Source organism: Metarhizium album, assembly GCF_000804445.1.
Source record: "Metarhizium album ARSEF 1941 chromosome Unknown scaffold_40, whole genome shotgun sequence".
Taxonomy (NCBI): Eukaryota; Fungi; Ascomycota; class Sordariomycetes; order Hypocreales; family Clavicipitaceae; genus Metarhizium; species Metarhizium album.
Window position 1 is genome coordinate 36,613 of NW_024467614.1, and position 23,229 is coordinate 59,841.

At 57.1% G+C, this 23,229-nt stretch overlaps 8 protein-coding genes across 8 annotated transcripts; 7 read left to right on the forward strand and 1 right to left on the reverse strand.

The window, feature by feature from the left end:
* Positions 1–3,945: 3,945 nt before the first annotated feature.
* On the forward strand, positions 3,946–5,169 carry MAM_07973 (Transcription factor vib-1; the record flags this gene model as incomplete). Its single annotated transcript, XM_040826771.1, has 2 exons — positions 3,946–4,757; positions 4,824–5,169. The coding sequence occupies 2 exons, from the start codon at positions 3,946–3,948 to the stop codon at positions 5,167–5,169; spliced, it is 1,158 nt and encodes a 385-aa protein (XP_040675199.1).
* A 79-nt stretch (positions 5,170–5,248) lies between these two features.
* Positions 5,249–5,449, forward strand: MAM_07974 (uncharacterized protein; the record flags this gene model as incomplete). The annotated part of the gene is made up of 1 exon (XM_040826772.1): positions 5,249–5,449. The coding sequence occupies one exon, from the start codon at positions 5,249–5,251 to the stop codon at positions 5,447–5,449; it is 201 nt and encodes a 66-aa protein (XP_040675200.1).
* A 70-nt stretch (positions 5,450–5,519) lies between these two features.
* On the forward strand, positions 5,520–5,897 carry MAM_07975 (Transcription factor vib-1; the record flags this gene model as incomplete). Its single annotated transcript, XM_040826773.1, has 1 exon — positions 5,520–5,897. One exon carries the CDS (start codon positions 5,520–5,522, stop codon positions 5,895–5,897), a length of 378 nt encoding a protein of 125 aa, XP_040675201.1.
* A 1,290-nt stretch (positions 5,898–7,187) lies between these two features.
* Positions 7,188–8,271, forward strand: MAM_07976 (uncharacterized protein; the record flags this gene model as incomplete). Its single annotated transcript, XM_040826774.1, has 2 exons — positions 7,188–7,426; positions 7,488–8,271. 2 exons carry the CDS (start codon positions 7,188–7,190, stop codon positions 8,269–8,271), a joined length of 1,023 nt encoding a protein of 340 aa, XP_040675202.1.
* A 669-nt stretch (positions 8,272–8,940) lies between these two features.
* Positions 8,941–12,529, forward strand: MAM_07977 (Protein required for hyphal anastomosis (HAM-2); the record flags this gene model as incomplete). The annotated part of the gene is made up of 6 exons (XM_040826775.1): positions 8,941–9,686; positions 9,748–9,884; positions 9,953–10,956; positions 11,019–11,325; positions 11,385–11,514; positions 11,593–12,529. 6 exons carry the CDS (start codon positions 8,941–8,943, stop codon positions 12,527–12,529), a joined length of 3,261 nt encoding a protein of 1,086 aa, XP_040675203.1.
* Positions 12,530–13,031: 502 nt separating this feature from the next.
* On the reverse strand, positions 13,032–13,979 carry MAM_07978 (uncharacterized protein; the record flags this gene model as incomplete). The annotated part of the gene is made up of 2 exons (XM_040826776.1): positions 13,032–13,431; positions 13,513–13,979. The coding sequence occupies 2 exons, from the start codon at positions 13,977–13,979 to the stop codon at positions 13,032–13,034; spliced, it is 867 nt and encodes a 288-aa protein (XP_040675204.1).
* A 4,220-nt stretch (positions 13,980–18,199) lies between these two features.
* MAM_07979 (WSC domain containing protein) lies at positions 18,200–21,005 on the forward strand (the record flags this gene model as incomplete). The annotated part of the gene is made up of 2 exons (XM_040826777.1): positions 18,200–20,078; positions 20,161–21,005. The coding sequence occupies 2 exons, from the start codon at positions 18,200–18,202 to the stop codon at positions 21,003–21,005; spliced, it is 2,724 nt and encodes a 907-aa protein (XP_040675205.1).
* A 1,370-nt stretch (positions 21,006–22,375) lies between these two features.
* MAM_07980 (Ribosome maturation protein SBDS) lies at positions 22,376–22,861 on the forward strand (the record flags this gene model as incomplete). Its single annotated transcript, XM_040826778.1, has 3 exons — positions 22,376–22,542; positions 22,599–22,722; positions 22,805–22,861. 3 exons carry the CDS (start codon positions 22,376–22,378, stop codon positions 22,859–22,861), a joined length of 348 nt encoding a protein of 115 aa, XP_040675206.1.
* Between the last annotated feature and the right edge of the window lie 368 nt (positions 22,862–23,229).

The window sequence follows — 23,229 nt, forward strand, 5'->3', positions numbered from 1 at the left end:
CCACCGTCCCAAATTGGTAGTATTGTCATGTTGGTCGTGCGACAATGTTGAGCATAGTACTATCTCGGAGGACTTGGACCCTGCAGGACGAGCGGCGTCTCCATCGTGGCGGTACCGGCATTGGCTAAATACCAAAAAAAAAAAAAAAAAGTAGACGAAAGATGCAACTCAAGCACAGAGTAGGGCATCACCAGCTTTCTGCGACAACAGATGAACGAGCCTTGGACACTCGGCGCAGTCGGAGCTGGAGCTTCACCACTCGACGCCCTGTGCCTGCGGGACCGGTTTGCATCCCTTGGCCTGGCCGGCCATGACTGACCATGGCTACGCTCCTAGGGGGTGCCAATCGGCAATACCAGCGGGCTGTTTCTTGTTTCTGCCAGCCTGCCGCCAGTTGACCTCCCCTGGCCCCCCTGATCTACCAGCCTGTGGGATGCTCTGCTCTACTTGTTTTTTCGGTTTGGTTCGTCCACACAGCTGCTCGTCTACGCCCTTTTGGGCTACCCTCTGGGATAGTGGCACTAGGAACCTCCACGTTGGCGTGCCCGATACCGTATTGGGTACGTACCTTGGTAGGTACCGATAATGGAAGGAGGATAGAGGCCGTACGGAGCGCACTAGACTCGAGCTCCATGTGGTCGCTTCTCTAGAGCAGACTCGCCATCGCCATGCCTTTGCTAGCGGCAAGCGGCTTGCGGGACCGATAGCCTTGTCCCTCTGCCTCGCCCATCTAAATCCTGATTCAAGGCGAAAATTTCATGGAGTTTTTGTCTTTCATGCCACCCCCTAGCTTTTGCCTGCGCGTCGAGCTTCAAGTTGCCGGCCTCTGGTCACCTCTGGTCACCTCGGGTCCTCGACGAGCTTCCCTTTCGGGTGATGCCTGCTCAACAGACCACATGTGCAGGCCGGGCTCCAGCCTCGCCTCTGCACCGTTGTGTGCAACCATGCCGGCCTGTCGAAATCGGAAAGGCGGCTGTCTCTGAATACCAAGACATGGCTGCAACAGTGGGCCAATCGTGACCATGGTTGGTGGCCAGGACATGGAAGTTCCCAGTCGTTTGATGGGGCAGAATAGCCTGACAAGCCGGCCGAAAAGGCGTCAGCCAGCCGGAGAAGATGTCAACACACTCCCCATCGGCCTCCCGTGCCCACGACGATGTGTGCCGCCCCAGTCCGTCAACAGTCATGGCAGGCACATTGAACGGACAGCATGGGGCATCACCGGAAGTAAGCCCGCCTGGTGCAGACCGTTTGGCCAATGGTGGCCTCGCCTGGGCACCCGCTTACTTGCATCCTTGAGGGCGATGGGGACGATGGCTTCGATGGAGGCGCACACCCGTCAGCCCAGCCAATGCCGCCGCTAGTGGAAGGCTTCTTTCTCCATTGATCCAACTCGGGTTTCTCCTTTGCTCTCTCGAGCGCTCAAGCTCGAGACGGTGTTGCCATGGCTCTGCGCTTGATATGGCCTCTCCAGACGCACTGACAAAAGCCAGTCGGCCGTGCCTTTCACAACCTCGGTCACTGTCCGCACCTGACCCATGCAGGACTAGGGCTGGTCCTGATCTCCCGAGTCCCGTGGCTCCTGCCATGGCGCGAGGCAAAAGGTTTTCGGCCGACAATCATCTGGGACAACGGACTGCTGACACCAACGGGGCAATTAGTCGACGTAGGAGCAGCAGCGACCATGTACTATGCCTTTTGGTATTGTTTTGGGTGTTGCGCATGACTAAGTTCGCCACCATTTCGGGGCGGGTGCTGGTTACCGTGTGGCAATGACGCGGCGCGCACTGGTTTTTTGGTCATGGCCACCACTAGCCGCGAACCACTATCGGCCGAGTCCTCTCGTCTCTCTCGGTTCATTTCCAAAGGGGGAGAGGAGGTGGGAAGGAAAAAAAAAAGGAAAGAAAAAAAGGCCCAGCCAACTTGTCTGGCTGGCCTTCATCTGGCCCGCCTGGTTTACCCTGCGACAAGAAAGGCTCGAGTTGAGAATACGGCTACCGACTTGGTTCGGAAACGTGAACGTGGCAGACAACTTGTGTCTCTGGTCTCTGGCCGGGGGAGGTTCAGATGGGCAGCTCTCCAAGACGACTCGATGCTTTGGCCTCGTCGCTGGTTCATGATAACGACAGCGTCCACCGGCGCCATACCGGTGCGCGGTAGTCAACTTCTAGAAGAATTGCGGGCCTTGCAGTCATTAGCTTCCTGGTGGTATTATCGGAGCATTCTGCGAGTCTGCGTCCAACTGTCTTTCAACGCACGCTGCTGGTTCGCCAGGGACCGGAATGTGCGCTTGAGCCATGAGGCTTGTGAAGCTCGACTTTTCTGTGAAGAGACCAGCCATCCTTCGACCCACAGACACCCCTGCCGTGTCTCGTCTCCGTCTTTTGTCTTTTGTCTTGGTCTTGAGAGAGAGTAATCACGACCGAGCACGGAGCAGGTACATGGCCCACGCACTTGCCTTACTGTACTTACTTTGTGACGGACGCCGCCCGCTCGGCAGACCTCACCTGCCGTCTGTCACCCTCCCCACGGCTCGGTCACCGGTGCTCCGTACATTACATGTACATGGCCATGGCCATGGCATGGCTTCTGACAATCTGGGCCTCAACCGAGGAGGAACACTTTCGTCTCCTCCTGGCTCTTTCCCTTCGTCTGTGTGCCCGCCGCCCTCCGCCACGCCCCCCGATCTCGTGCTTGCATCCACGGTGTCTTGGCCCCATGCCCCATGCCACGGTAGCTCTTCCCGCGCTGTCGGACTTGATCTCGCCCCCAACGTAACCGTCCATCTGTCATGGGCAGCATTTAGGGCTTCCACGTCCCCTTATGCTTCCGGGGTAATTGACGGCTCTGCATGACAAAGACAACTGACATGCCAAGAATTCGCAGAGGCGCGAACTCACGTTGCACGTTGAACGGTGGTTTCCTGTCTTGTTGAGACGGGGCACAGAGACAAACGAGAAGGCCCATCATGTCGCCGTCGCCTCGCATGGCTGGCCCACGAGGTTTGGCTTTGCCGCCAGGCCGGGCCCCCTCCCGCTACCGGCCAGCAGCAGGAGTGAGTTCCAGCACTGTTGACTGTTGACTTGTTGACTGCACCTGCTGGCTCTCCTTCTCTCCTTCCAAGAATAGACGCCTACTTAACGTAACTTGGACGATAAGTACCTCCAGCCCTCCCTCACACGGGTGCACTGCACGCCTCGGTGGACGACAGACTGCGGCCGGATCGATGCTAGTCGAGTGGATGGGCCAAGAGCCCGAGCCTGCTTAGTCTCAATCTGCTCCATGACCCTAAAAAGAATCGCAATTACACGCCACTACAACAAACAGCACGCGCTAATAGTCGCTTCGCTGGGTTCGCTGGGTTCGCTGGGTTCGCTGGGTTCGCTGGGCTTGTTCCCGTTCCTGGCTGGCTGGCTGTTAACACCGGCCCTGGCACTCACATCACATCACATCCCATCCCAAATGTACCCGGTTCAGTGCCGGGCCTTTTAGGACACACGCCCCTCCACAGAAGAACATTGAATCCACAGAATCCACAGCCATCTGCCGTCCTGGGGGGGGTACTACTCGCCCGCAACTCGATCTGCATTTCTACAACCACCATCACTTACATCTTTTTTTTTTATTTAAATTTGCCAGCCGGTAGCATCTGGACTTTCCATTCAACTCGGACCGGGGAAAACTCACGGCCCTGCGCTGTTGCCGTTTCATCCTCAACGACCAAGTTTGAAACCTCGGCCATTCCAAGGCGATATACTTGCTCGCACTCCTGGCCTCTCCCATCTCTTTCGCCTACTTGGACCTCTCGGACAAAACAGGCCCGTCCTTTGCCAGTGACTCCTGTCAAGGTGGCTGTTCACCACGCCTGGAAAATCTCGTCCTACCAGGCATCTTTTGCTAGGACATGCGCCCATGATGACTACCGCAGCCTACCCAGCAGCCACAATGACCGAGCTCCGAGGAGAACCTGCTCACTCAAACCTGTGGTCGAATTATGGCAACTCCTCACACTTACCCAACCGCCTTGGAAGCATAGACTCTTCTATTCACAGCCACTCGCAACCACATATCTCGGCCCGGCCTCGAGGCGAGCTGGACCAGCCCTACTCGTCGTACAGTCGATATTCTCAGGATGAGTCTGCCTCTTACGACCGCCAAAATTCCTACCCCAGTCTCAAGCGGTCCTTCTCCCAAACCGAACCACCGGCCTACCAGGAAATAGTTCATGATATGAGGGACGACGGCTCGCGACTCACGGTGAATCAGGATCACAAGCTGCTCTCTTTCCGCCGCTCGCAAGACAAGTCTACCATTGTTGATCAGCAGGGCCGTGTGCAGCAGCTGGAATTGTCCGCTCAGCTCCACGGAATGTTCTTCTTGTCAGAGATGCCCGCGAGCTGCAGCGACGGTTCGGTGCTGCAGCCCGAGCTGACGTGCTACCGTCGAAACTTGTTCCAAATCAGTGGCTCGCTGGTCATGCCTCGAGGACAGCTCTCCGTGGTTACCGAACCCAACGAAACTCTCCCCGTCAGCAACATGGAAGTAGCTGTGTCGGCCATCGAGTCTGTAGATGGCAATCCCGTGCGTCTCATCGTCATTCCCTGGAAGACCCCGCCACCAAACTCGACCGAAATCTGCCAAGGTCCGGATCAGGAGCCGTCTCCGTTGCCGCTGATTCCCTTCCAGGAAGACGGAAACGAAACGGATGGAGACTTTGCTGTTTACCCCATCGGTTGGCGCCGGCTTCAGTTCAGGATGTAAGTAGCAGTTCTGTTCATGTTATGTTTGCCAACTTGACGCGGTCTTCTGACACAAAAGTCTAGTGCCACTGCCAACAATGGCCGTCGAAAGGAGCTGCAACAACACTTCGTATTGCACCTCAAGATTAATGGTACACTCTCCGACAACTCCAAGGTTGTCTTGTCAGAGTCGATAACCGCTCCCATTGTCGTTCGTGGTCGCAGCCCACGGAACTTCCAAGCCCGCAAAGAAATCCCTCTGCTTGGCTCGAGCGCCGGATCGCGAGGTCAAGCACTGGTTGAGACTGGATTGGGTGTTGTCGCTAGCGCCATCAACCTCAAACAAGACGGCAAGCCCAGGAGTATGGATGTGCAAGTCCCCAGATCAGCATTTACGTTCAGTCCCCCGAAACCTCAACCCGAGCATTAATTCCATGAGATCCAAGTTAGTAGCCAAAACCCCGTGGGCCCCAACAACTTCGCCATAGAACTGACTTGTACGTCCCGAAATGCAGCTCGTATCCCTCTTGGAACTCGCATGTCCCTTCAACCATCGCGCCCGACTCGTACTCGAAGTTGCCCCTCTCCGGATCTTCGGCGTTTGCTACGGAGCCACAGGAGTTGCCGCTACAGACTTCGATGGGTTCCTCAGTGCCACTGCCACTGGCGACTGCGGATCAACCCCAGTCTGGTATACGGTCTCAGTATAACTATGCCACGACGTCGACCCCGCAACTCCCCGGCAGCACCGTTACTTTGGGAGGCGACAGTGCCTTCAGCATGCCCCGATACGTTGACAGCAATCCGAGGCCTTCCAAGAGTCCCCGGCACCAAGGCCACCAGTCTGTTCATAGCAGTAGCTCCATCCATAACACGGAAGGTCCAGACTATCGATACAGCGCTTTCCGCGGCATGTCGAACGGCGTTGGCGATGTCTCACCCGGTGGCAGCGCGGCACCGTCAAGGGACTACTACCCGCCCGCCAACACATGGTCCACAACTACGGCTGCAGAGCCCAGTTCGAACCTCTCCTATGCCGGAAATGACGGCAGATCTTACCCAGGGGTGTCCTCACTGAAGCACGAGCCTGGCTCGTACAGTAACAGCGCTCGCGGCTCTTTTGATACAATGAATAACTACTCATGGACAGCTGCTTAAAACACTGTGCAACCTGGTTCATTATGTGTTCTTGTGGATTCTCCTGCAGCAAAAACCTTCATGATGCTCCGAACAAAAGAAGGTAGGCTGGGGATCGGTGGGAGTAGAATGCAGACCGCAGCGAGCCGATTCGTTTTGACTTGACATAATGTACCATATTGACTACTTTTGATACTATACCACCACCCGCGTTGCTTGGCGCTGTGGACGCTAGATACCCGCTATTGGCGAGCCCTGGGTTAACCGATTCTTCTTTTTATTTGTTTCTTACTTTTTTTCCTTCTTGTCCCGTTTTGATGCAAAGCGGCCTGAGGCGACGGGGTTTGCAAACGAGCTGGTCAGGATTCCAGGAAGAAAGCTGCCTGACCGTCATGCATGGAGCTTGGCGGTTGCACCACGGAGCCGCCCCCCTTCCCGGATCTACAGATGTTTTATGAATCAATCAAACCTGCTTGATGCTGTGTGGAACAGTTATATTTGACAGTTTGACAAGTTAGTTGACTCGGTTCGGCCCAGCTTTGCCGGAGTTGCACGGGCGCGTCATGCTCATGCAGGCGAGACCCACCACTTGGACGTATATACTGGATTTTTTTGAGTATGTTGCATTAGCATGGCTAGGATTGGCCCTGGTGTGGCGTGAGGTATGGCCCGATAGCAACGCCGTCTTGCCCAGACTTGTGTGGCAGGATTGATGGGGGATTGGCCAGGGGCACGTTTGGATGAAATGAAATGAGCCACGGGGGAACGGACGGATTTGATAACAAACTCGGGTTGGTATTCAGTTTCATTACTCCGTACTAGCACTTCCTTTGCCTACTACTTGTTGCTGACGGCGGCGCTATGGCGAACAAGGGCGACTTCCTTACTTTGTTCTTCCCTTTTTGCCCTCGTTTGCTTCTTTACCTGCCCCTTCTGGCTGCGCCAACGGAGTTGTATTTTGTGTCGCATTCAGCTGGGGGGGTTTTTTTTATAGAAATATTCCAGACATGCACACGTTAGATGCTAGAAAACGTCTCAGGTTTTGCGCTGTGCAGCTTGTTGCACTATGTGTTGTGATGTTTGATTTTGAAATCCTTAGCCATGAATTTCGCAAGCACGAAGTCGTTTTGGCGCCGGCCGCCAGGCGAGGCTAGCGACGGTCTGTTAGCGCGCGGCAGTCATTTTGCCAGAACTAACGGTACTAGGCAGGCGGAAGTTGAGCTGATGGCGCGCGCGCTTGTTCGTTGCATGCTGACGCCTTGCGTTTGCGTTTGCGTTTGTTGATTGTCGGCGATAAGATAAGATAAGAAGATGGCCCCCAACTCGCCCCCCATGCTCCAAGTGGGACCGATGATGCCGTGTCAAGGTGTGAGTGAAACTTCATCCACGAGCCAGAGACCACGGAGTACTCACCTGCTTGTGAGCACGAGCCGAGAGTTTGCTGGCTCGCCATCCTGGCGCTCACTCCTCACTCTTAGCGCCGTGTTTCCAAAGTTTGCATTGCATTCGGGCCACCTGCCGCCAATGTTTGAGCAACCCGGGGCAAAGAGGTTCGCGTTCATCACCGTGGCCTTCAATCCCCACCGCCGCCGCTGACTGACATCCGTGCAGAGTCCGCCGCGAGGACTTGGACAGCGACGATGATGACGACTCTCCGCGGAGCGACAGTGCAGGCGAGGGCATCGACCTAGATTTGCAGGCGAGGCTGAATGCACAAATCGCCAAGGCACTGGGCATGGATGTCCACGCGGGCCCGAGGTCGGAACCTCACGCAGGGCCTCATCTGCCACGCCAGGATTCCAGCGGGGAGGGGGACGCCCAAGAGGTCTCGAGACGGGAAATGGTGCGTGAAGGCTCCGACGGCGACCTGGGCGAGTTTGATTTCCGCCTCTTTGGCACGGCTGGCGCGCCGTGCAAAGTCGTGCTGGAAGAGCATGCCGAGCCGCTCGGAGGGGGCGCCCTGGTACGTGGACGGCCTTGTTCGTATTACTCGGCGCGAAATGTGTCCGACGGCCGGAGGCGGGAGTACTTGGCTGCGGCGGTGACGGGAGACGAGGTCGTCGAGCGATCGTACAGGCCGTCGTGGGGAATGCAGTTGCCGTGGAAGGTGACGAGGGCGACGGTCGTGAAGAGGGCAAGATTCGAGGAGGGCGCGGAGACGGGGGACGGGAAGACGAGGAAGCGACCGGGCAAGAAGAGGCGGGTTGCGGCGCGTGTCAAGGCCAAAGCCAACGAGGAGAGGGCCGAGGCCGAGGCGCGGAAGGCCTTGGACAAGGAGGAGCATTTGAAGGAGAAGAAGAAGAGGATCAACCGCTTGAAGAAGCTGAGGAAGAGGGCAAAGAGGAAGGTGGGCAAGGGCGAGGAGCACGACGCGGGGGAGAGTGATGGCGAATAGGGCGGTCTAGAGGCAGACGGTTGTATTTACTGTTGGCGTGCGGTTCGCATGTCTTTCCCCCTCTCTGTCACCACCTTCCAGTCACAATAGTTGCATTGTGGTTTAGTTGCTCAATCCAGGACCTGGTACCTGGGTCGTTGGGAACAGGACGCAGTGCTGTTTTTGACCCTGCAAGTGGCCTTGAATGAAATCGACTACTAGATGGATGCGGGACTAGAGAAGCCAGAGAAGTAATGACAATGGCAATAACTGTAAATGATGAAGCACTCGTGTCTCGGGTTCGCAATCTGTGATGTCTGTGACATTTGGCTTGGTGTTCTGAGGTTAGGTTCCTTGCCAGCCAGCCAATGGGCGTGCTTCAAATGTTGGTACCCTCCCGGCCTGAACGCCGCCAACCGCACAGCAACCAACCCTTCGAAGACACAGGACCCTCAAGCTCAAGCTCAAGCTCGGACCCGACAGCCACGCGAAAACCATCTTTGAATAAAATCCAGCAACGAAAGCCACCAAGTCGAGCATCTGGACGAGGCGAGCCAGATGGACTGAAGATCGTACAGCGCACACTAGACAGGTGGATGGATGCGCGATGCGCCACGGACGACGGAGACACGACATCACCACGACATCACCATCCCAGTGCCTGCTCTCGCTGCCCCACCACCGCAAAACATGTGGCCGACTTCCAGATCCATCCGTGAGGAGACCTCTGAGCAGCCGAGGCCGACGGACGACGTAGCAGATACGGGGGAAGTTGCTGGGGGCGTCCTGAGAAGCGAACAGTCGCAGAAACCGCCGGTACCTGCGCCGCCATCAAGACCAGGACTACAACGAAATGCAATGCCTTCTGGTCTCGCAGCAGCAGGAGGACCAGGCCAAGGAAAGCCAAAACCGCAGCAGCAGAACCCGTCACCCACCGACTCGCTCTCACTGCTGCAGCTCCGCCGCATCGTCGCCGAATATCCTCGCGTCGAACCTGTTGCCTACGACTTTGTCTACTCGGACACGGGGCCGCACGCCGAAGAGATCGACGAATGGTTCGTCTATCAATTCTGGCAATGGGTGCGTCTAAACGCTGCCCAGAAGGCATTCGAGTGGCACTGGAACCACGAATCTGACGGTCGGCATTCGTGGGATGACGCAGACCACGACACGCGGGCCAAGTTCATACAGGCCGCGATTGCGGGAGTCCAGTCGAACGATGCGGCCTTGCGCTCTGCATCGATAGGCAAGATCGTGTATCTTGTTTTGGGCCGTTGGGGAGACACGGCTATGCCGAACGCACCAGTTGGATGTGGGCGGTCGATTGCCAGCATACCCCAGCTGCAGGCCATCAAGGCTGGTGTGGAGTGTTTGACGTCGTTGGAAGGATTGCCCGTGGTTTGGGAGGCACTGAGAAATTGCTTCGAGTTGCATTGGTAAGAAGGCGGCTGGTCGAGCTGCGTTGAGCGAAACGGCCGGTTTGCTGACTTGTTCCAGGTCTGGGGATATCCACCAGCAGGCGAGCCCGCAGGAGGCGCAAGACGAATTGATGAATCTGATGACCATCATGTATATTTCTATCCAGGAGACGCTGAACGACTCAGACGACATGTCTTCATCATACAAGGCATTGCGTAAGTGTGCTTGGTCTCGAGCTGGTCGTTCACGAGGGCGTGGCTAACGAACGCTGTTGGCGGTTTAGTGGAATTGGAGCCGTCTTTGGTGGACTTTATGTTGACGGCGACTTCTAAACTTCGATGGGATGAGCAGAATTTCATGCCTCTTACACAGGTGATTGAGACGCGAGTTGCCTGGGTCTCAAGGGTTGCGCCGCTAATAGACGCGCAGATCTTCCTCTTGTTCTGGAAAACCATCTTGCTGGTATTTGGAGGCACACCAGATCTGGCACGGGTCAAGGCGGCCTTGAGCGAGATAAAAGAGGGGATGACCAAGGAAACCATCACAGCCTCGCCTCTGGACTACCATTTGTTCCGACAAGAAATCACGTCCAAGTATCCAGCATACGTCCCTCCACAGCCTTTGCTACCTCTCGAGGACGAAACCACGTCGATTCTACCACCCATTCCAAACCATCCGGCACGAAACAACGGCTCGAATGGCATCATCGCCACACCCGCACAGTTGCAAACGGGTGGTGCCTCCATCTTGAACCAGCCAGTTCACATTGCCACTCCTGCACCATCGCCCCCGCCTTCACCCGGAGTCGGTGGGAAGGCAGGCAAGAAGCAGAATTACCAAACAAACCAGAATTTCCCCTTCATGTACCCTCCCCTGGATGCGACTAGTAACAGCGCTGGCGGAAAGGGCATGGCTGGTATTGACGACTCAATAGTAAGCCGAAGATGGGAAGGAAGCGACATTCCTGCTTCAATCCTTGAGGCTGGAGAACTTTTCTCCACCAGGGTGCGGATGACGCGCGCAACACGGCAAATGTGGGAAGAGAGGGAGCGATTTCTCAAGTTCGAGCGCGGATGGACGGAGGACGGCGACTACGACGACGACATCGAGGGTCTCGACCTCAGTGAGTTGACCTTGGAGGAGAGAGAGGTGCTCAAGGAGGTCAAGGCCGAAGAGAAGACAACACGGTCTGCCCACGACTCGGAGCCCGAGGTGGATTATGGACCACATCCAGAGAACTTGTCAGAGAGGGATAAGCAGCGGCTACTAGCGGTGGAGAGATTCTACGTAAGTTTTCTCGAACCGGGTGTCTGTGGCTCACCATGTGTTGACTGGCTTCCCATCCACAGAAAGAGTCGTTGCCTCATTTGCAGTCACTAGTTATCGTGCTGCTACGGCCGATCCTGGTCAACGTCACCGCCATCGTAGCGCAGCAAGCTGGCCAGATGCCCAATGGCATGGCGGGCAGAGGAAACAACCCAGGAATGAACGGTGGCCCGGGTGGACCGAGGCCGCCCGAGGGTCCGGGGCAGACTGCCTCACAGGAAGAGCCTGAGCCGTCCCCCGAGGAAGTCGACGCGGTCAGGACGAGAGAGATCACGTCCAAGGCCATGACTGGGATTCTGGTGCTGCTGCTCAAGTGGCTAAGGATATCTCGTAAGACGCCATTACGTAGCCCCCTCCCGTTGGGTGATCTGCCAACTGACGTGGTGCAGATGTGCTCAAGTTTGAGTACCTCACGCAACTACTTTTGGACTCGAATTACGTCCCCCTGGTGTTGAAGCTATTTGCTCATCAGGATGTTCAGCAGGTGGTTGACAGCAAAATGGACCGAGTGGAGAACAGGTAGGGAGCTCACTCACTCACCCGCCCACTCACTTGCCATTGTGAATAGCGGTCCCCGTTCTGACGTGGCAAATGTAGCTTCTTCCAATTCTGCAACCTGCGCTCCAAGCTCAAGGACAAGGCCGACAGCGACGTGGAAAATGAGCACGGGGAGCAGGGGGAACACGGCCACGACGACAACAAGACAGGACAGCAGCAGGCCTGCTCCCAAAACGACAGTGAAGACGAAGCCGTCCCCCCGCCCATCAAACGCAGACGATCTCCTGCCAAGGACTCCGAAGCAGAAGAAAGGGCAGAAGCAAAGGTAGAGGGAGAGGCAGAGGCAGAGGCGGCAGCAAAAGCAAAAGCAGGAGCAGGAGCAGGAGCAGACGCAGGAGCAGAGGAGGAAGAAGACGAAGGCGAGGCCAGCGACGACCAAGCCTCGACGCGCCCCGAGGTCGACGAACTCGGGTACCCCGTCAACCCTCTTCCCGAACGGCCAATCACCGACTTCTCGCGCCGCAACTTCTTCTCCCTCATCAACTACCTCCGCGTGCTGCAGAAGATTTGCAAGAACAAGTCCCACCGCAACCTCCTCCTGGTGCAGTACAAGTCGTCCACCATCCTCCGCAAGGCCCTGCGGGTGCCGCAGCCCGAGCTCCGGCTGTACACGCTCAAGCTCTTCAAGAACCAGGTCCCGTACTGCGGACGCAAGTGGCGCCAGTCAAACATGCGCGTCATCACGGCCGTGTACCTGCACTGCCGCCCCGAGCTGAGGGACGAGTGGCTCGCCGGGAGCGACGTGGACGCCGAGGTGGACTCGGCGCTGCCGCTGGAACAGGCGCTGCGGAGTCTGACGCACTGGCTCAATGTGAGGCGGTGCCCGGACCAGATTGCGGCGGACATACGGGCCGCGATGCGGGAGGAGCAGGACTTTTTCAGCAGGGAGCTGGAGAAGATTGACATTGGGTGGGGGGACGAGGGAGAGGGCGGCGGGAGCAGCGCCGAGCCAGACCACGTGGAGGGATGGGCTTGACTTGACGAAATATGTGAGCCGGGAGAGGGAGGCACCATCCTGCCTGCCGCGGTTTGTGCCAGGCGAGGCTCCCCCGTGGGGTGTTGAAGGGCCTGACTGATGCAAGTCGTGGGGAAGCAACGACGAAGAGGCCATTTCGGCCACCAAATAGGGACGGGTGTTACGAGTCGATCCCGCATCATGCCGTGAGGGAAAGCGAAAAACCAAAGTCACCCATGTCTGGCACCGGGCCAAACATTGCTCACGAGGCACAAAAGAAGGCATGGCAAGGTGTATAAACATAGGTCCAAGTATGGATCGATTCATGATATTAGGTATTACAGTCAAGCCGGCGTCATTAACACATCAGGACGTATCCAGTACGCAAGTAACAGCGAGCAGAAAACAGCCGCCCAAGTCGAGGCGTGACACAACCACTCGACCAGTTGCATCCTCCCGCCGCCATCCCCGCTCCACGTCTTGTTCCCAAGCCTCGTCGATTCCGTGACGAAAACAGCTCGCCTCAAGCACGCTCGTAAACGCCATCCCCGTACCTGTAACTCCTGGGCGGCACGCCACTCATCTGCGGCGTCGTGTGCCATGCGCCCGTCGTGGCCTGCGGCTGGGACCCGTAGCCGGGCTCCTGCTTGTGATGATCGGCCAGGCCGTCGTGGTTCACAGCCGTGTTCTCGGTGGCGGAGCTCTGGCGCGCATAGTCGAGCTGATCGGGATGCGTGTGCTCCGGCAGGCGGTTCGCGTCGTCCAGGGGCGCGGGATCCTTTCGGCGGCGGAAACGGCCGAAGAAGCCGCCGCCCGCGTATCCCGACGTGTAGTTGTTGGCGGGGGAGGGGCCGAAGCGCCTCTCCTTGCGCCGGTGGCGGACGAGAGCGACCTCCATGAACATGGAGAGGACGAAGAGGAAACTAAATCACAGACGGGAGGGAGAGAGTCGTCAGCAGGGGGGGGAGTCTGGTGGCGAGGGCGGTAGGGGGGATTCCGCTCACATGGCGATGATGGCAACGGCCATGCAGGCCGTCTGCAGGCGGCAGGCGGTGTGGAAGCTCGGCAGGGCGGTGAAGCCGTCCTTGTTCCCGGCGGCCTTGGAGTCCGACCGTCCCTGGCCAAAGGGCGTGTCGAGGTAGCCGGTGCAGGAGCCGGCGCCGTGCTTGTTGACGACGGCCACGTAGATGAAGCAGCCGATGAAGCAGACGTCGAGGACCATGGCGACGAAGGCCGTGACGGCGAGCCCGGCGACGCAGCAGAGCAGCACGAGGCCGACGAGGGCGTAGAGGGCCGCCGCGCCCGCGATGCCCGTCACCGCGCGCGCCGACGTGTCGATGGGGAGGTTGTGGTTGTGCAGCGCCGCCAGGAAGTAGGCGTATATGCCGAGGATGAGGGCCGCGCCGAGGAACTGGGCGCCGCGGATGAGCCACTGCAGGGACTTGAGGGCGAGGCCTGACTTTGCGCCCATTGCGACGTGCGACGTGCGACGAGCGACGTGCGACGGGTCCGTTGGTCTTGTTGGATGCTGGAGGGGGATGGGGGCAGTTGCAGGTATGATGACGATGACGATGACGATGACGACGATGTTGACGACGATGTTGACGACGATGTTGACGTTGTTGAGACTGAGGGAGCAGGTTGCGGTCCGAAGGAGGAAGAACGAGTTTAAATGACAGAGAGAGAAACAGTCAGAGTGTATGATGCAATGCTGCGACCAAGGGGACCGATGTGCGTTTCAAGTTTCGACCTTCCCAAGTGCCGATGCGCAAGGCAGAAGAAGATGGAGAAGCAGGGACCTGCGGTTCACGGCATGGCAACATGGGTCCGAGATTCAGCATTATTTCTTGCCTCGAATGTTCTCTACCTGCGCTCGGACTGCAGATCGCTCCCTTCTTGTTTTTCTTCGCTTATCCCCCTCTCTACTCCGTACAGATCTCGTTATCTGATGCGCCGGCAACAACAGTTTATGACGTCTGATTCCATCCTCGTGGCTGCGACGGATCTGGGAGGGGCAGCATGACGACGACGTCTGTGGCTGGTGGGGCGTTGACGTCGTCGAGTGGAAGTGGGGCCAGCTAACGTCGCGGACATGCGATTGGTGTACCGTGTACGGGACAGCCTCGCTATGGACACAGCCACAGGCCACATGGGTGCTGGACTTTGGTAAAGTCTTCGAATGGATTCACACGCAAGAGGAGTGGGGAGGAACCGCGTCCGACACGAAGTGAACTGTTGGGGTTGTGCTTTCGCATGTCCTCTGAGAGGCTGCCGAAAAAAAAAAAGACCAAAAAATAAGAAAGTGTCTTGTTTTCGGCATTCTGCTGCAGCCACGAGGAGAAGAATCCACCAGACAGACGTAATACTCCGTACGAACAATGGAATTGTTTCGGCCTTGATCAAGACCTTGGACGACGGCACTGCCCGACATCTCGCCGGTGCCACCGTACTTGGATCATAACACCCATTCCTGGTGAGGCAGAACTTGATCTCGTCAAAAACCAAAAAGTGCGCAATGAACTAGTGTGACGTCTTCAACACTCCACGACTACCTACACACGCGGAAGTCAGTCCATGCCTGCAGCAGACTCCCTTGTGCGTAGCACGAAACAAATCACCGCCCCCCCGGTTGCCGCCTTTAGGTTACGCCATCTGTTCGTGGCGGGCACCATGTGGCAATTGTAAGACAGCCACGCCCAGCACAGGCAACTAACTCTGTATCTCTGACATCTACAACACCACGAGCGGGTTTGTGCTTGTATATGGTTGAACAAGAAAAAAAAAGCTTCAGTGCCGCTCGGACAATATCAGCAGACGAAGAAAAAGAAAAGAAAAGAAGAACCGACAAAAGGCCCCAAAGAACAAAGAGCTACAGACCCGGTGAGCTCACCTGGCTGGGACTATCGAAATCAGTCCAGCATCAGCTTGGCCGGGGAGAGCCCATTCGCCAGTCTGGACCAAGACATGCAGATCCAAGCCTCGCAAGATAGGCTGACATGGCCCAAAATAAATATCACCATCGACTTACAATGCATTCGAATGTCAGCTTCGTCGCCCACGTCGCATCGTCCCCGGATGGAAAGCGTCCATTATTGCCAATGATGCGGCAATTACACCCTAGCCTGGCCATCAAGAAATCTAGATTCAGCAATTTCCCATGTTTGCGAGAGGTAGAGAGAGGGGGAAAAGCATCCACAACTGCAACGGGCCGGTTCCCAAAGATGCCCTGAGCAAACCCTTGCACCTCGAGTGTGCGATAGAACGAGTCAATTGGCTGTGTCGAATGCCCTGCAGGTGAGGGGGAACATGTGTCCGAGGAGAGGGGAAGGTAGGGCGCCGGCGCAAAGATTCGAATAATGCAGATGTTGCCTATGATACAGTCCTAGAACGGACGGGTTAGGTAGGAATCGATCCAGGCATCCATTCCAGAAGCCCATGTCGACAACGACAACGACGACGCCAGACAGGCCCACCATCCGCGTCAACGGGGGTTTGTCAACACTGGTGGCCGCCTTTGTCGACGATGGATTGATTGATACTTCTCGCCCCGCAGGCCCCGGGACTTGCTTACTTGGCTGCGAAATGGTCAGTGATTGGAGCCAGTTCTGAACGCTCAGCCGAGGCGCCACGCCGGTTGTTGCGGAGGATAACGAACAAGGTCGTGGGCGGCACGTTTGTTTGTTTGTAAACTTTAACGTTGTAGCCACGAACTCGTCAGGGTCTTCGGCCAAGAGCCGTCAGGTTGTCAGGTTGTCAGGTTGTCGGGAGTCAGGGCTCAGGGCTCAGGGGCGGAGAAGCGGGGGGCCCCGCGGACGGCGGCGAGCGAATGATTGGGAAGGAGCTCCTAGCACATGGGGGCGGGCAGGAGGCGGAGGCCGTCGAGCCGCCAGCTTAGCACCGGGTACGACGGTGCCACCGCCAACACTTGAACCTTGTGCGGCGCCACATCGTCAGCCAGAAGTTAGAACTAACCCACGGGCAATTTATCATCATCTGACTCTCTCTACGCGACTCGCTGCCCTTGGTGGCAACAGCGGCATCAGTATCAGGTCCGTCCGGGAGACGACAATTCTCGACGGTAGGCACGACTGCTCAAAGGCAGGCAATACGTACCTAGGTAGGCGGCCTGCGCATGCCGTACCCCGTCTTCTCCCCATCTCCATCTCCCGCCAGGTAGGCGGCAACTACTAGCTAGTAATTGCGCACAGGCTACTCCGTACCCATCGTGTGTCGATGCCACTCCCGGTTGGAAGAGCAGAAGATGGAATCGGACCCGATTCTGGCGCCGGATTGCCGCGTCCATGCTGCGTCAAAAGGTCGGATTACCAGACGGAACCTCGCGAACCCCTCCAGCTCAGCGCCAACGTTGCATCCAACATCGAACCACACCCCAGTCCCCCATCGTGGCGAGTGGCTGGATCGAGGTGCGAGGTGCGAGGTGCTCACTAGGCAAGGCAAAGAAAACATGGACCGTGGTAGTGCGTGCCGTGGCACAGTGGCACAGCAAATTTTCTTTGTCGAACGCATCCCACGTTTTGCACTCTGCGGAGAATATTGTCTTGTGCTATCTGAGTACCGTGACCATGTTCCTCATTCTCACGGGTAGCACAACCCGGAAACTATTGATTGACAGCCCTGATCAAGCAGCCGACCTCCATTCCATGGTGTGCACCTATGCAGCTCAGTCGGACGCAACCCATCTGCGTACGCGTCGTGTTGCTGATTTTCTTGCATTTTTCAAGACACGGCGGAACGGTTTGAATGCAGCATCTTGGGAGGCACAAGCTGGCACTGGCACCGTCCGTCATCACGCGTTATTCGGCGTGATCCAGCATGGCCGTGCGTGGTGCGTGGGCCCTAGACAAATCACAAATGATCTGTTTCTAATCAACCGACAGCCAAGAACGAGCCGATGGCATCCATCCCCCTTCGCTTGGCAACGGTGACGAGTCCGACGACAGCCTCGAAGCAATCGATCGATATTTATCCGGCGAGCCTACGGACGTTGCACAGCGGTCGGGTGCTTGCGCTGTCCAGCTGAGCTGTCCTGGCCTGACTGTGTCCTCTCGATGCATCCCGAGACAAATAATGACACAGAGCCGACAAGGGACGTTGGAAGGTGCGGCTGACGGGCAGCGAATGGTGTACTGGACGAATCCGGCACCAGACGCCGCGACCCCTGGCCGACTAATGCAGACGCCGCCGATAATACGAGGCCTGTCATGCCAGGCTAGGCCGTGCTTGAACTGCCTCCACTCTCGGCCGTTTGTCTAATCTACCGAGCACGCTTACGCTATACTACGATGTAGGTCCCGTACGGAGTACGAGCCTCCAGTTCTGAGGACAGGCCGGGGGCGGGTTCCTGGACCGCGCCGCCGTGGCCGATTTCCAGTCATGCATTGTCGAGAGAGAGACATGGGGCTTTGCTCCTCGGTTGGCTCAACAAGTGCTCAACTTTTCTTTTGTGGCTTCTGGAAGTTTATAAATTTCCTGCACGCTCATCTTCTCGTCATGCTCTGAACATCGTCACCTCTCGTCATCCACGCTTTTGACCCTTTTGCTTTGGCTGTGACCTACCGATCAGAGAGGCCGCAAAACTGCGAGCTCTGGCCAAGGTCAATCGGCCTCTCTCTTGTCCGAGTGCGGCATCAGTACTTCGAGCTTCTCCATCGTCTCCAAGAACTCGTCGTCATGAAGACCTCGCCCGTCATTTTGGGCCTTCTCAGCCTCGCTGGCTCTGCCGCGGCTGATCCAACCTGGCCCTCCAGCATTGACGAACTGGAGGAGATCATGTTTCAAATCAACTCTTTCCGGTCTCGAAAGTTTGCCGATACTGTCAACCCTTGCACCAACGAAGCCTCCGGTCCCGGTCGCCGCAATGCCGCCGAGTGGCTACGATCCGCCTTCCACGACATGTCAACCGCCAACACCTTCTTCAAGACTGGCGGTCTTGATGGCTCCCTGCAGTACGAGTTGGACAATGGCGAAAATACGGGTCCGGGCCATAGAACGACCATGAACTTCATGGCACCCTATGTCTCGTCACGTTCCAGCCTCTCGGACTTGATGGCCATGGGAGTCTACATGTCTGTTCGTTCATGCGGCGGCCCAATCATCCCAGTTCGCGCCGGGCGCAAGGATGCCACGGCCGCCGGTGCCTTGGGTGTTCCCCAGCCTCAGAACTCAGCAACCATGTTCCAGCAACAGTTCGAACGTATGGGGTTCACGACGGAGGAAATGATTCAGTCGACGGCTTGCGGCCACACAATTGGCGGTGTCCACCAAGACGAATTTCCCGACCTCATGCCGGCCACCGGTGTGGTCAATGGCAACGTACAGCTTGATTCCACCGACGCCGTCTTTGACAACAAGGTTGTCACGGAATACCTTTCCGGAAAAACCTCCAACGCGCTCGTCGTCGGCCCGTCTGTCAAGATCAACAAAAACTCGGACTTCAAGGTTTTCAATGTCGACGGCAACAAGACCATGCAAACTTTGACCGACGTCAACAATTTCAAAGCCGTCTGCCAAAAGGTTCTTCAAAAGATGATCGAGGTGGTGCCGCCCACCGTCACCCTTACCGACCCCATCGTGCCCTACACTGTCAAGCCTGTCAACCTGCAGCTCACTCTGGCCAATGGCGGTACTGGTCTCCAATTCACCGGATTCATTCGTGTCAAGACGACAGGCCTCGCCAAGGACAGTATCAAGAACGTGGCCGTCACTTACAAGGACCGCAAGGGCAACGCAAACTGCGGTGCGAGCTCTTGCACCATCACGAGTACCGTTCAAGGAGTTGCGCAGGGCTTCGACGACACCTTCAGTTTCTACCCCATCGAAGCCGTCATCCCTGCTGCATCAGGTATCTCATCCTTCACTGTCACCGTGAACAATGCCGACGGTACGAGCAAAGCCTACGATAACAACGGCAACGGCTATCCTCTTCAGGACGACGTCGTGTTCCAGGCCCCTCAGAGCTGTATCACTGGCAGCACTGGCGCCCTGTCCGTTGTCGCTGCTGTCCGCAATGACGTAGCTAGCAATGGTGCTCAGGCCAGCATTGCCTACAAGACGGCTCAGACCAACAGTCCCGTCGGCCTCTTGAACAATGCCACTGTTCCTCTTCAGAAAGGTGCCTGTATTGGCAAGTACACTCTTTTCTCGGCCAAGTATACCATTCCTGGTGGCATGCCATACCAGTCTCGTGTCGATGTCATGGCCGGGAGCAAAGCCGACACCTTCAAAGCTGTCACTGATATTGGCGGAACCTGCACGGATTTCCCCAATCCCGGTGCCTGCGATGCTGTTGATCCCCCAGTCAACTCGACCACTACCACGACAACTACTGGTCCGACGGCCACGACCACAACCACCAGCTCGATCGTGGCGCCCGTGACACCCACTCATCGTGCCACTGTTGGCGGTTATAATCATGTCTCCTGCTGGTCCGAGGGTGTCGGCGTCCGAGCCCTGGCTGGTATTTCCTTCGCCAACGACACCATGACGCTTGAGAAGTGCGCCGACTACTGCAAATCTTATGTATACTGGGGTACCGAGTATGGCCGCGAATGTGAGTCTCACAATGCAAATTTTCGGCTCGCCTTGGCCTCGGCCACGCGGGTTTCAGTGCGCATATCTGACGAGAGAAATAGGCTACTGCGGCAATGCTCTTGACAAGAGTAGTGCGGCTGCTGCCATCGGCGAATGCAACATGGCATGCGGCGGTGACCCCGGCGTGTACTGCGGCGCCGGCAACCGTCTGGAGCTGTACTCAACGACGAGCGCACCTGTCACGCCGACTCCCACGGCAACCCTCAGTCACAAGCCCACCGTCGCCCCATACACCATGGTCGGCTGTTGGAGCGAGGGCAATGGAGTCCGGGCTCTGAACCAGGCCGCCACTATCAGCGACAAGATGACCAACGAAGCCTGTGCCACTTTCTGCAAGGCTTACAAGTATTTCGGTACCGAGTATGGCAGCGAGTGCTACTGCGGCAGCTTCCTTGCCGAGAGCAGCAAGACGGTGCCCATTGGGGACTGTAACATGCCCTGCTCCGGCAATGCGTACGAGTACTGTGGTGCCAGCAGTCGCCTAGAGCTGTACCAGAACCCCAACATTACGACGGGTAATCCCGAGCAGCCCGCAGCCATTGGCGATTATGTTTTCGTCGGGTGCCAAAGCGAGGGCAACAACACCAGAGCTCTGCCTGGCTCGACTGTATCGCAGGACAATATGACGAATGAAGTGTGTGCAACCTTTTGCAAGGACTTTACGTACTTTGGCACCGAGTACGGGCGAGAGTGCTACTGCGGCAACGCCCTCGCTGCCTCTTCGATAGTTGCTCCCGCCAGCGAGTGCAGGATGCTCTGTGGTGGTAGCAACACGGAGTACTGCGGTGCTAGCAACAGGCTGTCTGTTTACAAGAAGAAGCAGACGCCTCCTCCACCGCCACCACCACCGGCCACGACGCCAAAGCGAAGACGCAACCACTTGTAATCTGCAATGTGGTCAGGGGGGTGGATAGCGCCGTACATAAAACCAGACATTACTTGTGATGGCGTGAGTACAAGCCATGTCTTGGAGTAAATATATTATGTGATTGACAGTGAAGGGTGCTTCGTTTTGCAGTTGAATGTTTGCGATGTGCGTACGAAGCCTTTGGTTCATTGCTTCCTCTCCTGGTCCCGACAGCAGTACGGGGCCCCGATACGTGGTAGGTTGTGAATAGGAAGGACCTACAGCCACAGCGGCCTGTACAGCGTGGAGATGATGATGATGATTTGTAACGGGTGCCTCTTTGCGCGAGCCAACTACCGAGAAGCTCGTGAGCGCGTGCGGAGCAGGTGCGGAGGATTCAGCAATTGAAGCGCCGGAGGGGACCGGCCGGGCATCGGAGCCGGAGTGGAGGCGTGGCGGCCCGAGCCAGAAATATCGGCTACGCATGCCCCGACTGCCGTCGACGTCTCTGTGCACAAAAAAAAAAAAAGAAAAGGAAAAGGAAAAGGGAGGGAATGCTTCTTCCAAGCTTGACGTTTGCAGGCCTACACATGTGCGTGTTGCCGCGTGTCACCCCAGCTTGGATGATGACGTGTGCAGGCCGCCGCCACTCCAAACGAGATGCTCCATCAACGAAGTGATTTTATTGCAGGCGCGGCCCGCCCGTCGATTGTCAGCGCACAGTGCTTGGGTGCCCCCCACAATACACGCACGCTCCCATGCGGCAATTACACATCCAAAAGGGAGGGGGAAAAGATCGCAATCGTGTGAACAAAGAGGCTCCGTTGACAGAATCATCCCCACTTCTCGACCCGTCGTCCATGGCACCCCTCGCAGCTTCGTCACGGCAGAGTGGCCCGTGCCCCTCAGCCCTTGCTAAGTTACCTGCCCACTACACCTGCGGACCCCCGAAACGTCAATGATTCAACGTCACGACCGAGTACTCCACAAAACGCCCAATGACGTAGGTTAGCTACCCCAAGCTCCCTCGGTCATCGCACCTTCCCGCCTCGAATGGCGGGATGGAAAACAGGTCCCAAGTTGCCAGCGGAAAAAAAATAAAAAAAAAAAAAGGGAAAGAAAAGGCAGACCGTTGTTTCGGCACCCGGACAAACTTTATTAAGCCCTCCATTCCCTCGCACCTCTTCTCTCCCGCCCCTTCCTTCCCCCTCTCCCCTCTCCAATTCCCCGCATCATCCTATCCTCCCTTTGACAAACCTCAAAAGTCCGTCAAGCACCTTCCCGCACGTGAAACTCTGAAAACGGTCAACCTTGTCAGCAAAAACACCAGGAAAGCTCACCCAGCCTCACCACCGTCGCGCGGCATCCCTCTCCAAGCCCCCACAAGCCCCCCCCAGAAGAAGGGCAGAATGACCCGAGGCGAGAGCACGCAGACCAAAGTCCACTACAAGGGCTCCACCGACGACTTCCTCGTCTTCGTCGAGGACGTTGCCCAGTACAGGGAGTGGCTGAAGGGAGACACGTCCATCCCCCTGGCGCAATTCGTGTCCTCCTTCAAGATCTTCCTCACGCACCGGTAGGCGCGCCCCCCTCCCGTCCAAGCTGGCGTTCTGACGAGGAGGCCGAGAGCAGGCAAGGCGCCCAGGGCACGTACGACGAGTCGCCCAAGAGCGTGCTCTACTCTGAATTCAACACCGACGACGAAGACGAGGTCATCAAGAAGATCCTCAAGGAGGGCACCATGCAGACCATCGAGGTACGTGCGCTGCTGCGCCCGTTTGCTGAACCCGTCCGTCCGCGGCTCCTGGTCTGCGGCGCACGCGGCTGACACCGCGCAGATGCCGGCCCGGCAGGGCGTCACCAACGACAGCATGAGCTCCATGAAGGCTCACTAGGCGCGCTTTGGTCGTGTCGGGGAGGCGTCGTCGCGGGGGATCAAACCAGGCCCTTGTCTTTTCCGCGCCCTTCTCTCGTCCCACTCTCCCCGTGCGAATGTTGTGCTTGAAAAGAAGAACGAGAGGATTGCAGTGGCTGGTGGTGCATGCGTGGCGGTGGTCTTTGACTTGGTCGTCCTCGTCAGCTGCAGTTGCCGTATTGCAAAGTGTGCCTTGGTAGAAAGACTTGTCTCTGCGTCGTGGTTGTGGGTGCTGTTGTCCGTGCCGCGTCGGTGACTGCGCCTTTGACACCGTCGTCCGTCAGGGAAAACGTGCACGACGCACTGCTCGTAGCGCCTTCGTCTTTCGCCACCACAAGCCAACTATTA